The sequence below is a fragment of the Nanorana parkeri genome, unplaced genomic scaffold (assembly GCF_000935625.1).
Source record: "Nanorana parkeri isolate BGI_ZX_2015 unplaced genomic scaffold, ASM93562v1 scaffold409, whole genome shotgun sequence".
NCBI lineage: Eukaryota > Metazoa > Chordata > Amphibia > Anura > Dicroglossidae > Nanorana > Nanorana parkeri.
This window is the reverse complement of record NW_017306677.1, coordinates 635,975-648,581: the sequence shown is the minus strand read 5'-3', so window position 1 is coordinate 648,581 and position 12,607 is coordinate 635,975. Positions and strand designations below refer to the sequence as shown.

Sequence of the window (12,607 nt, the reverse complement as noted above, 5' to 3'; positions counted from 1 at the left end):
CCGGGGGGTCCGAAGCGGCGAGTCAGTGTCCCAAGGGGGGGGCGGCGTTGCTGAGTACCACATAAACACTTAATACACAAGCTGAGATCTATGGTGTGTACATGACTAGAGAACTGGCTACAGGAATCTGTCCAGTGTATTAATAAATGGCTCATGCTCAGATTGGTCTAAGGTAGAGAGTGGCATGCCCCAGGGTTCTGTCCAAGGCCCCATACTGTTTAACAGGTTTATTAATGATATTGGGGAAGGTCTTAATAGCCATGTTTCTGTGTTTGCAGATGATACTAAAATTGGGAGGGTAATAGACACAGGCTTAGACTCTATTACATTGCAGAGGGACCTGAATAAAATAGGGGAGTGGGCAACTACATGGCAGTTGAAAAATTTAAGGTAATGCATTTTGGGGTTAAAAACAGGCAAGCGGAATACACATTAATGGGAACTCCACTAGGGAAGTCAGAAATGGAAAAAGATGTGGGGTTATAGTTGACCGCAGATTGAATAACCACACACAATGTAAGGCTGCGGTAAACAAAGCTACTAGAGTACTGTCGTGTGTTAAAAGGGGAATGTACTGTAGAGACAAACAAAATGTTTTCCACTTTATAGATCGCTGGTTCGGCCTCATCTTGAGTGTGCGGTTCAGTTTTGGTCACCAGTCCACAGAAAGGATGTTCTTGAGGTAGAGAGAGTCCAGAGAAGGGCAACTAAACAAAATTAAGGGGCTAGAGGACCTAAGCTCTGAGACAAGGTTACTAAATGTAAACTTGTTCATGCTGGAAGTGAGAAGATTAAGAGGAGACATGATTTTGATGTACAAGATGTTTGGTGGTGATGGCAACATCAGCAATAAACTTTTTACAGTAAACTCCCTAACAAAGACTAGAGGCCACCCGCCTAAAACTAAAAAGATTCTACCACAAGCGGCTTCTTTTCAGTCAGGGTGGGTATATTTTGGAACTCGCTTCCACAAGCGTGGTATCAGCAGAGAGTATTGAATCATTCAAAAAGCATCTAAATACCTTTTCTCAGAGACCGTAAAACATACAGCGGTACAGGTACGCTTAAATACTAAGACTACACAGGGACTCGTATACTCATATACACACACACACACTTGAACTTGATGGACCTGTGTCTTTATTCGTCCGCAAATACTATGCAACTACTCTTGATCGTATGTCTTCAGCGAGCTCCTTTTTTGCGAGGCATGGTTCACATCAGTTGATGCTTCTTATGAACAGCAATCTTAAAATCTTATCAATCAAAAGTAGCTCTAAACCACACCTCCAAACTCATTTCATTTTTGGACTCCAGGTGTGCAAGCTACTTTCTCCAATTAGCTTTTGTTGAAGTAATTAATTAGTCTACGGGTTCACTTACCTTTTCCTCCTGCACTGTGAATGTTTATTGGGTGTGTTCAGTAGACAGGAGAAATTAGAATTGTTTGTGTGTTCTCAGCTTAAGCACATTGGCATTCAGAAAATATATAATGTTGGGGGGTTTTACGTCATTTTCAGGCCTAAAATGTGGAATATAACATGGGTGCAAAAATGGAAAAAAGGGCCTCAGTCATGAAGGGGTTAAGGGGAATTTATCAAAACTGGAGACAAAATCTGGAGAAGCTGTACATGGCAACCAATCAGCTTCTCTCTTTCATTTTTAAATCTTAGCTGAACAGACTGAAGAGAGAAGCTGATTGGTTGCCATGGGCAACTGCTCCAGATTCTTCTGCTCCAGGCTTGATAAATTCCCACCCAATGTGTTTGTTTATTGTTGTGACTTCGATGAGGATCAGATCCCATTTCATGGCAAATTACTGCAGAAAACCAGTGAATTGAATACTTTTTCTTGCCACTGTAGTTATTTATGACCCAATACCAGTATGAAATATGCATTGGTAATTTTTTTTAATAAAATGACAACTTCTACAAATGATATATCAAAAAGAATTTATTAATAATATTAATAATAATAAACAAGTAAAAGCCTTCATATAAAAACATTCAACTACCGGTTAGTATTTAAGGAGGGTAAAACTTCAGCATTCGAGATGGAAAGAACCTGCTCTCCCCCTTTTCCCTTTGCTACCCACATGTTATTGTAGCGTGTGCAGTGAGCGTCCTGTGCTTTGGGTTCAAACATGAGTCCACTGGATAAAAGTTCTCCACTGCTCTCACTGACAAAAACTGAGGGAGCCTTCGGAAGAAGCTCAAACTTCTGTGCAGTCACAGGCCAGCTCTGCCTCGGTCCATGCTCACAATCATTTGCTAAGTTTCTGGGACTCCTCGGGGTGAGAAAGAGGTTTTCACTCATAGAGGAGCTGCCAAGATGAGTTTGAGCAACAGGTATTTCCTCCATAGACTCAGCAGAGTCCGAATGATATTCTGCAGGAGGTCCTGCTGCTTGAATCGGATGGATGGGAGCTAAGACTGGTAAAGATCGTGCTGGGAAATTTGGAGCGTTACTGGCCAAGCTTGGAGCTGGTGCTGGTGAGACTGGAAGTTCTGGAAAAAAGAAAAAATGATTTACGTTTATATTTGAAACAGATTACACAGTTGGATTAAAGTGGCAATATATTGCCAGTATGGTTAAGGCTACATTGAAGGTCCAACAGCCTTACATTAGGCATTCGTAATAAGACTGATGGACTAATTCTTACATAGGAGACCTTTTAAAATGCCGCAAAAGAATACAGAGTAGTAATGAAACACAATTGTCTAATGTTTAGAGGGCACATTAGTAAATACAAGCAATTTCTCACTGGGCCATTTATAAATGAGAGCAGATATCACTAAGCACTCTATGTAATGAACCCCTGTGCTATGCACACTGAGGCCTATCCTATACATACAAACTGGGCCAAGGTGTGTAACCGTGTTGTTCTCTCTGCTGGCCATGTGACTTTGATAGATCAAAGAACTTTCATTCAATTATTTTGCTGTCCACCGCCCTCAGAGTGCTGAAGTCATACTGCTTCTTTTGAAATGTGCCACTAAATTCTTCCGAACACTTATTTCAGGCATGGGTTACTGAATCAGGTCTTCTTTCTGCATTCCAGCCATCCGTACAAGGAAAAAGCCAAGTTCTGGATTTTGTGCTAAAACACTTCTATCATGAAAATACCTCCATTCACAACACAATCAATGTTGGCAGGAGAGATGTGATCATAAACACGGCCTGCAGTTTGTATAAATAATCTGCACAGCAAGCTTTTAGCAATCATATAACTTGCTTAAATGCCTTGTACGAGGGGAGGCCAATAAGTTCTTACCCTCACCATGATCTAGATGTGCTAGGGATCTGAACTTTTGCAGGTTTATAGGTGGATATCATAGTATTATGCATGCCAATTTGTGTAGGTCGTGGTGAATTATAGTTAGAGCCAAGAGAAATGGAGTAGGTGTCATGCCGGACAAAGTTTAATGCCGGACAAAGTTTAACTTGCATGACGGAATAAATGTCAGTCAAAGTACCGCAGCGCTGAATACTGAAAAATGGCCTGGATGGGAAGGGGGTTTAACACCGCGGATGTCAACTGGTTAATACCGAGCCGTGATTAGGTTCCTCCAAAAAGGCTAAAGGTGCAACATTCATCCAGCAAGGTCATGTTGTCAGTGTTTTGGGATTGCAAGGGTATAATATTGACCAATTACTTACAAAAAGGGTCTATAATGACTCACCTGACCTTGCACCTTCAGACTTCTTCCCGTTTCCAAATCTGAAGAAACATTTACAGGGAAGACGTTTCCACAATGGTGAGGCAGTCATTACTGAAGTTGATAGCTGGTTTTCCTCCAAATCTGCATACTTCTACGCAGATGGTATTAAAGGTCTGTTCCACAGTTGTGAGGTGTGTAACCATAGGAGGTGGATATGTAGAGAAGGAAGAGTCTGGACTAAATTTCAGATCCCTAGCACATCTGGCTCATGGTGAGGGTAAGAACTTATTGGCCTCCCCCGGTATTAGATCTATGATCAGGCTATGGACATTTAGGCATTTACATATTCTTATCAGTACCTGAGCTTTAACCAGTGTTTATATGTGCGTAAACGTGGGGGTGGGGGAGTTAAACATTTTGGGTTTTTTTTTTTTACTTTTTTTATATTTTACTTTTTTACATGTTACTTTCATTTTTTTTTATTTTCTGGAGACGGCAACCCACCAATGCTGCAGTGCCGTCCGTCCGTTTTTTTACAACGGGCGGACGGCAAGTGGTTAAACAAGCCCTCACTGATCCCCGTAGCTGCTGGCACTGTGGGGCAATTCAACCTCAAAGAACACAGCAGAAGCACTGAAGTCAATCAAGATCTCACACTCTGCTCCCCACTCCCAGCAATGACTTGGCAGCCTTCCAGACTTCTAATCTTTAATGTAAATACAGAGCCAGTGCTCTGTGAAGGGTAGTAAAGGAAGCTGAGCTGCTGAAAGAATTACTTGAAACACTTCAGGGTACTTGAGGGTGAATTACAACTGAATCAATAAAGTACTCAATCTTAAAGTGTTTGTTAGCACCCTCAGAGATGACACATAGGCCCAGCAGAGGAACCATGTACAAACAAATATAAAAATACAAAATCACAAGGGACATTATCTAGAAAGGAACATTACTTTGGGGCAATCTTCTGTCCGTATACTCAACAGCAAACTATTTAGTCACACCACAATTTGTAAATTGATCTGTGTGTTTTTGCTCCATTGCAATCAGTGAAATTCTTCCTTTTGTACATAAGCGCACATTCTGCAATATAAGTTTGGGTCTAAATAGCGGTTATAACATAGCTGTTCTATCTGATAAATGAGGCCCTTAGCTGCTCATCTGCCATACCATTCTCCTCATGAACTGGAAGGACACCATGGCCAGGCTCATCATGACCAGCATGTCTATTTGCATCTTCTGGGGATATTTTGTTGCTTTTCTTTTTCTTCTTCTTCTATGGGCAATAAAAATCAAATATTCTGAAATTTGTTATGCAGTGGGTATGAAAATCAGGTGAAAAACTGGAATTATCCGACAGCAAATCAATCATCAAATTTTAGGTAACAAATGCTTTTTTCTTTCTCTGTACGGACAGTTCCGTGCATCCCTATATAACCGTGTTTCCCCAAAAGTAAGACCTACCCCGAAAGTAAGACCTAGCGCTATCTTCAGGGATTTCTGTAATATAAGACCTACCCCGAAAATAAGACCTAGTTCGGTGGTAGGTCTTATATTACAGAAATCCGCTAGGTCTTACTTTCAGGGTAGCTGCACATAAACTGAATTTTAAATGTAAAGACCGGCCGCAGCTCCCGCCTACACGCCCGATGGCCGCAGCTCCCGCCCACTCGCCCGCACGCACGATGGAAGCGGAATATCATCCGCCGACACCGGGACCGGCAACAGCACGCCGCCTTCCGGGACCTCGTCCAGTCCTCCCCCCAGCCAGGTAAGACATGCCCCGAAAATAACTTTCCAGCATGTCTTTGGAGTGTGGGAGGAAACTCACGCAAGCACAGGGAGAACATGCAAACTCCATGCAGATAGTGTCCCTGACCGGGATAAGGCAGACGTACTAAACACTACACCACTGTGCTGCTCATATAGCATATAAACACTAACACTGCTGACCGTTCCTTCTGAAAATGCTAGTTGCCCGACTGTCACGTTAAACCAATGGCTTTAATACTTTCTGACCTGGAAATAGAATGTGAATCAGGATTTCTGACGTCACTCTAAATTTCTAATCTGCATACTTTTCGGGGACCGTAAGGCCCCGTTCACATTGAGCGATTTATCGCGCGATTTTTGTAGCGATATCGCTCATATTTCCGCACTATATCGCTCTATGTAGCTTCACCAATACATTTCAATGTAGCTGTTCACATCTCGTCGCTCAATGTCGCTCAATATCGCTTGTAGCTCGTCGCTGGTAGCTTGTCGCTTCTACATGACCCTTTTTTAGAGCGATTTTGAGCGATATTGCTCCTGATTGCATACAGCCCAATAGGAAGAAGTCGCGCGACACGTCGCTCAATGTCGCTCGTCGCTCAATGTCGCGCGATTTCCATGTCGCTCAGTGTGAATGGGGTCTCACCAATACAATTCAATGTAGCTGTTCACATCTCGTCGCTCAATGTCGCTCAATATCGCTTGTAGCTCGTCGCTGGTAGCTTGTCGCTTCTACATGACCCTTTTTTAGAGCGATTTTGCTCCTGATTGCATACAGCCCAATAGGAAGATGTCGCGCGACACGTCGCTCAACGTCGCTCAATGTCGCTCGTCGCTCAAAGTCGCGCGATTTGCATGTCGCTCAGTGTGAATGGGGTCTTAATGAGAACCACTGAAGTCAGAGGCAGCCAACCCACTAGTATTCTCCAAGAGTTTAATGTTTCTCAGTACAGGTTTCCATTAAGGGCCATGTCAGATGACAAACCTGCTTCTAGGTGTCAACTTTCCAGCAACAGGATTGCCGCCAGGCCACATTCGCATAAGCTGGATCAGTTTTGCACCATCCCAGACTATTGAGGGAGTCATTGGATAAAGTGGTTCCCTTGCCTGGCTGATTCTGCCATTGGCAATGTGTGGTGGAATCGCTCAGCTCTAAGACAGACTGGCATAAAACAATATGTTACCCATTGTAGTTGGGAGTTGTAATTGTATGTAAACAAATGCATACAATGTTACATCTTATGACAAAAGATGTTCAGAAGCTTCTAGTAGTAACACCCATATGACTGCTACTATGTCTACATTTACAATGTTGATGCCGGATTCATTATCCATCGTCCTTATTGAAGGGACGATGGATAATGGGTATAATGGGTGAGGCATGAGACACACGATCTGTGATGAATAATTACCTTCTTTGGCTTCTGCTGTAGAGCTGGTGATAGCTTATGGTCTGAATCGGGGTTGCCATCTGCAATTTCAGCATTTACAGACATAGGAGAGCTAAAAAGATACAAAATGTACAAAATTGTAACATTTTCTTTGGTGCAAATGTTGTCATATGATCTCCAATTACCTGACCTTATGCAGGAAGGACTCATGAAACACATCAGTACTGCTTACATTTAGGGATGTACCAATACCGTTATTTTGGTATCGAGTGCCGATATTTATCTTTCTGTATTCGCCAATATCGAATACCAATACCGGTACTTCCCTAGCATGGAGCCGACTTCCCCGGGAAATTGCGAAGTCGGGCAGCATGTCAGTACTTGCCGCCCGGCTTCTTGATTGCCGGGGAAGCCGGCTCCATGCTGTTTGGCCAGCAAGTCAGCTTCCCAGCCAATCAGGAAGCTTGGAGGCAGGTCATTACCCACCTTCCTGATTGGCCGGGAAGCTGGCTCCATGCTGTTTGGCTGGCTCGAAGCCGATTGGCCGGGAAGCCAGCTTCCCAGCCAATCAGCATGGAGCTGGCTTCCTGGGTCATATCAGGAAGGCTGGCGGTTGTTAATGACTCGCCGCCCGGCTTCCTGATTGGCCGGCTCCATGTTCTCTCACTGTACTGCTGGTCAGAGGCGATGTCCCTCTGACCGGAAGTTCTGGTATCAGGGAAGGTATCGGAGCATTTTGGCGAGTACGAGTACTCGCCCAAATAATCGGTATTGGAATCGATACTAGTATTGATATTGGTGCATCCCTAGTTATAATAATGAATACATGTTCAGCTATAGGATATTTAGAAAGGAGATCTGTGTGGTCAGATGAGTCAATACAAGTGTTTGTTATCCTCAGGCATTTAACCCCTTAGTGACCAGTGACGTCCATAGTACGTCACAGGCACCGGGCCTGTTTAAAACAGACTCCCGGCGTCTTTACAAATTGTAAAACAGACTGTCGGCTTTACAATAGAAGCAATCAGGTGACTCAGCTGTCACCCGGGCCGCTCCACCCGCCCGACACCCCGACCGTGTTTCCCGGGCTCAGTTGCCCCCTCTTACGGGGCTAACATCTAAAGAAAACCAAGAAGACAACAGACATACTGGTCTACAAGACAGCTAAACAGGGTGATCAAATCTGCAGTTTTACAAGAAGAAAGAAGGGAGAAAGTCTTCAAAAAGATAATGCGAATATTTAAGTAGGGAATCATGCATTTAAGTACAGTTTCCTTCCCACCTAGGGAAAAAAAGGAGCAATTAAAATGGGCCAGAAAAGCATTTAAAAGACACTTACATGCACATGCCCTTTATACATATGCACCTACAATTTATTTTTTTAATTACATGCAGAGCTTGAATTTCACTTACTCAGTGTTCAGTGACCCTGATGAAGGACCCTCAATCAGTACCTCAGGATTTGTATATATGAGGCTTCCTCCATAACTCTCCTCCTGAGGAACAAAGCAGAATGTTAACTTGTACGACCACTACACCCCTAAAAGGAATATTAGGTTAAAAGTTAAACATGACCATTTTCCATATGCTAGCTCCCTTGGCGTGTTTGAAGGTCGAGAGCCATGGATCTACCTCCGTGCCTCTAAAGTGGACTGCAAGGTCCTCTAATAACATACAGGCCCACCCTTCCATGTCAAAAACACTGCATTTTACCCATAAAAAAACACCCCTGTGCAGAAAAATTAACTTTAACTGAAGAGAGTGATGTCACAATCCTTCCAAAAAGATTCTGGGAACACCAAGTATCCCAAATCTTGCAAGATGACTCTCTTGCGCTGTGCTAAAACATCACAGATCTGGGATCCTCATCATTCCCAGTACTTCACTGGAAGAATTTCATCATAAAAACGTGCCTGGGTGCCGCAGGCAGGAGCTGGGTGCACGATAAATATATTTCCTAGTTTTAGAGTTAGAGAAAGCTCAGGATGCCCATTGTTTGGCTGCTTTAGTCAGTCAGCAGAGTCTGACAAAAAAAGAAACAACTGCTAGACTATTTAGCCACAGAAGCAGATTTTTCCTCTCACTATGCACTCAAAGTTGAAACAGCCAAGCAACGTTACATAGTCAGGTTAAAAAAAAAAGACACATCCATCGAGTTCAACCTATAGAGATAGGGATGCACCGATACCGGTATTTCGGTATCGAGTACCAATATATATATTTTTTATACCGAGTAGTCCCATTCAGGAAGCCAGGCGGCGTGTAAAGACTCGCCACACGGCTTCCCGAGTAGCAGGGAAGCCGTCCCCATGCTTCTTGTCACCAGGTCAGGAAGCCGGGCACTGTGTAATGACATGGCACCCGGCTTCCTAAATTGGCCAGGAAGCCGGCTCCATGCTCCCTCCCTCATGAAGCCGGCTTCCCGACCAATCAGAAAGCAGGGGCGCTGCATCATTTCACGGCACCTGGCTTCCTGATTGGTTGGAAGCTGGTCAATCAGAAAGCCGGGCAGCGCGTAATTACATGCTGCCCGGCTTCCTGATTAGCCGGGAAGACAGCATTTGGGCGATTGTATTGTGAGTTTTGGTTCTGTATATACTAGTGGACATCCATTCTGCCTCGACTGCTGTTTACTTTGTTATAATGTTTAATCATAAACATAATAATATGATGTGCAGCACTGTGTTCTGGATTTGGGGACTGCATACATGACTCTAAAAGTCTAGCAGGTTTCTTCTAGCATATTCATCGTTTAGACCAGGGGTGCCCACAAGGTCGATCGCGATCTACCAGTCGATCGCGTAGCGATCACTGGTAGATCGCCATGTCCTCTCCTCCCGCCGCTTCTCTGGATCCCCGCTGCTCTCCCCAGTAAATAACTATGTGTCCCCAGTTATAAATTAATGAACAGGGGGTGATTTAAATCACCTCCTGTTCATTCATAAGTTTCTCAATGGGGAGAAGCACTCTGTACAGAGGCTCCTCCCCATTCAGAAACAGCTTGATAGTAAATATTTTCTGAATGAATGGGAAGCCTCTGTGTTTTCCATTCATTTAGAATAGAGGCTGCAGAAAAAGAGATTGAGGACTTTGTATCCTCAATTTCTTTTTCTATTTTAAAAAGGGAAATATCAGGGGGCTTTTTAGATCCCTAATATTTCCACGAAGCCCCCTCCAAGAGTAAAAAAAAAAAAATTATGAAAATTTAAAATAAATAAAAATAATGAAAATTAAAAAAAAATAGTAAAAAATAAATTTTAAAAACTTTGTGTTTTTTCCTTGCCTCAGGCGCAAAAGGAGCTGGCTACGGCTATGCTCCCGTGGTGCTCGTGCGGCTGCCGGCAGAATGTGTCAGACGCTGCAGATGGAAAGGTGCAGGACGCCCCATGTGCAACGTCGGCCACACGAGCACCACGGGAGGACAGGACGCTGGGACCTGTAATGTACTGGAATGTAAGCAGGCCGACTCCCTGCGTTCCGGTGCGGGAGGGGGTGTGGAGCTGTATTAAAGTCAATGGCATCGCCCACAGTGTGATCGCCCGCACTCGGAACGCAGGCACATTAGTGCCTGCATTCCGGTCCAGTGCGATCTGCAAAAATAGTGCTCGCAGCATTTTTGCGGATCGCACTGCACTGGAACACAGGCACTAATGCAGGCGATCGCACTGTGGGCGAGGGGCCTGCCTACGCCCCCTCACGCCCCTGAATGCAGGTGTTTTTTCGTTGGTAGATCTCAATGAGCTCGTCATTTGAAAGGTAGATCTCCAGACAAAAAATAGTGGGCGCCCCTGGTTTAGACTTTACCTGTGCATGGCCTGTAGGTGGCGTCTTCCCCTCTTCCAGACACTTGCTATTTGATTTCATTTCCTGCTTCTGCCGCTGGTGCATTATGTACTCATATGTGCTGAGCTTATGCCACACTACAAAAGAAAAAGGGTACATTGTTTTTAACACGCAAAATCTGGCAATAACTAAACTAAATGTTTAGTTTCTCATATTAAGAACATTCATTTCTAAAAGCACAAACAGTAACATATCACAGCGTTGACACATCTGCTAATATTGTCTGCATTTCAAGGAGCCAAGTTAGAGGGCAATTTCTGAATGTAGGCTGTAGAGCATGCATTATTAGGATCACACTCAGACCTGCAGCATTTCTGTAAACGGATGCTAGAGTCCTAGGGAAGACGTTTGCAATTACTGACTATCAGAAAGTCAGTATTTGCGTAGGGGTGCTCCAGTAGAACTAAGAATGCATATGTAAAAACATTGCTATTATGACAATAACCTTACATCTGTTTCTAAAATGCAGGTTTGCTTTAAGAATAAGAGTCCACAGCATTCAGAAAGAATTCCTAGTTGAATAAGGAGCCCACCAAGCACTATTTGTATCTACAATTGCCATATAATAAAACTCCATTATAGTGCAAGGATTTCTGTAAAAAAGTTTAGCATTGTGTTCCAATGATTTTAATGGACATCCACACTTGCAGGGATTTGAACTGGGCAGCAAGATGGTTTTCGGTTTAGCCCTGTGGCCCTACAAAGCTGAGATCTGGTTTTTTTAATTGCTACTAGGGCATTATCCATGCATATTTCTTATCTTTTCCCCATGTTTGGATGAGATTCCTTCAGCTACTCTGATTTCCTCCCACAGATCCAGACATATGAATTATCTGCCATCTACATTCATTGCAACTGTGTTTTTCTGTATAACTGTGGCAAAGAAATAAGAACAGAAGCTGATGTTAATGTACTTCTATGTACTCAATAAAATATGGTAGAGCTATATCAATTAATAACTATGGTAAAAACGCATTAGACAAGTCTTCCACCTTAGCATGCTATAACCGAGTAAGTGTGCACCAAGCAAAAAAAAGTGCAGCTCTTGAAACGCTATTGTATAGTTCCCTAATTTCCTCTAACCTGTGCTAACAATCATCTTGGTGTAGTGGAAAGGGCGGGCACAGGTAAGGGGTGGGAGATGCAAAATAAGAAAGATAATAGTGTTAAAAAATTATAGGTGAAATAATATGCAAACACAAGGTGGTCAGGTGAATTGTTTTCATAGAATACAAGGCATTCTGTGACTTGATGGAGAGGAGGAGATGAGGATGTGACATCATCGCTCCTCATCCAAGCACAGAATGCCTTGTATTCTATGAGAAAATGAATGGCCAAATAGTGAAGAGGGGTGTAAGTGTGACCATAGCCCTTCACTGGTCACGTTACATCTCTCACTCCCCTTCGTGCCCGAAAGTTCAGTGTAATCAGTAGGAGGCGGCATGCTGCAAGGCAATTTTTTTTATACTGTGCAGCTGCCCTCACCACATAACACACAGCTTTTTCATTAAAATTTACACAACCACTGCTGTGTGTAAATTATAATTTTTCCTGGAATTTGGCATCAATAGTGTGAACATCTAATGTTCTTTTTTTTTCTAGACATTTCTAGATAAATATCTGAAAGAGAATGTATCAGTTTTCCTTTCGGGGCAAAGCGACAGGTTCTCTTAAAGCTTATACCCATCCCCACCTCAATTCCGCACACACACACACACACACACACACACATATATGAAACACATTCCAATTTCACTTTTTTATCACGTACAGAGGTAGATGTGAAAGCACAGCAGTTGTCCTATCAGGAAAATAGTAATGAGCCCCATTACTGAAACAAGAGCTGCCAGGCCCAAAATCACGGATGCTTGGGTCTCCACTGGGCAAGCTGGAAGGAACACAAACCATACATGTGACAGGTTCGTCCCACCTAGAAAAAAA

General features: G+C 43.3%; 1 protein-coding gene across 2 annotated transcripts in view; it reads right to left on the bottom strand.

Moving 5' to 3' along the window:
* Positions 1 to 1,988: 1,988 nt before the first annotated feature.
* Positions 1,989 to 12,607, bottom strand: part of ZDHHC1 (zinc finger DHHC-type containing 1) — a 40,981-nt gene continuing 30,362 nt past the window's right edge. Inside the window, exons 7-13 of one of the 2 annotated variants that reach the window (XM_018559643.1) lie at positions 12,438 to 12,596; positions 10,628 to 10,743; positions 8,237 to 8,319; positions 6,845 to 6,935; positions 6,418 to 6,423; positions 4,830 to 4,935; positions 1,989 to 2,507 (exon numbers count right to left, since the gene is read on the bottom strand). In XM_018559643.1, the coding sequence (XP_018415145.1) occupies positions 2,011 to 2,507; positions 4,830 to 4,935; positions 6,418 to 6,423; positions 6,845 to 6,935; positions 8,237 to 8,319; positions 10,628 to 10,743; positions 12,438 to 12,596 (1,058 nt within the window). In that variant the 3' untranslated portion in view covers positions 1,989 to 2,010. The remainder of the gene's footprint in view (positions 2,508 to 4,829; positions 4,936 to 6,417; positions 6,424 to 6,844; positions 6,936 to 8,236; positions 8,320 to 10,627; positions 10,744 to 12,437; positions 12,597 to 12,607) is intronic. The other variant, XM_018559644.1, reaches the window with a different exon arrangement.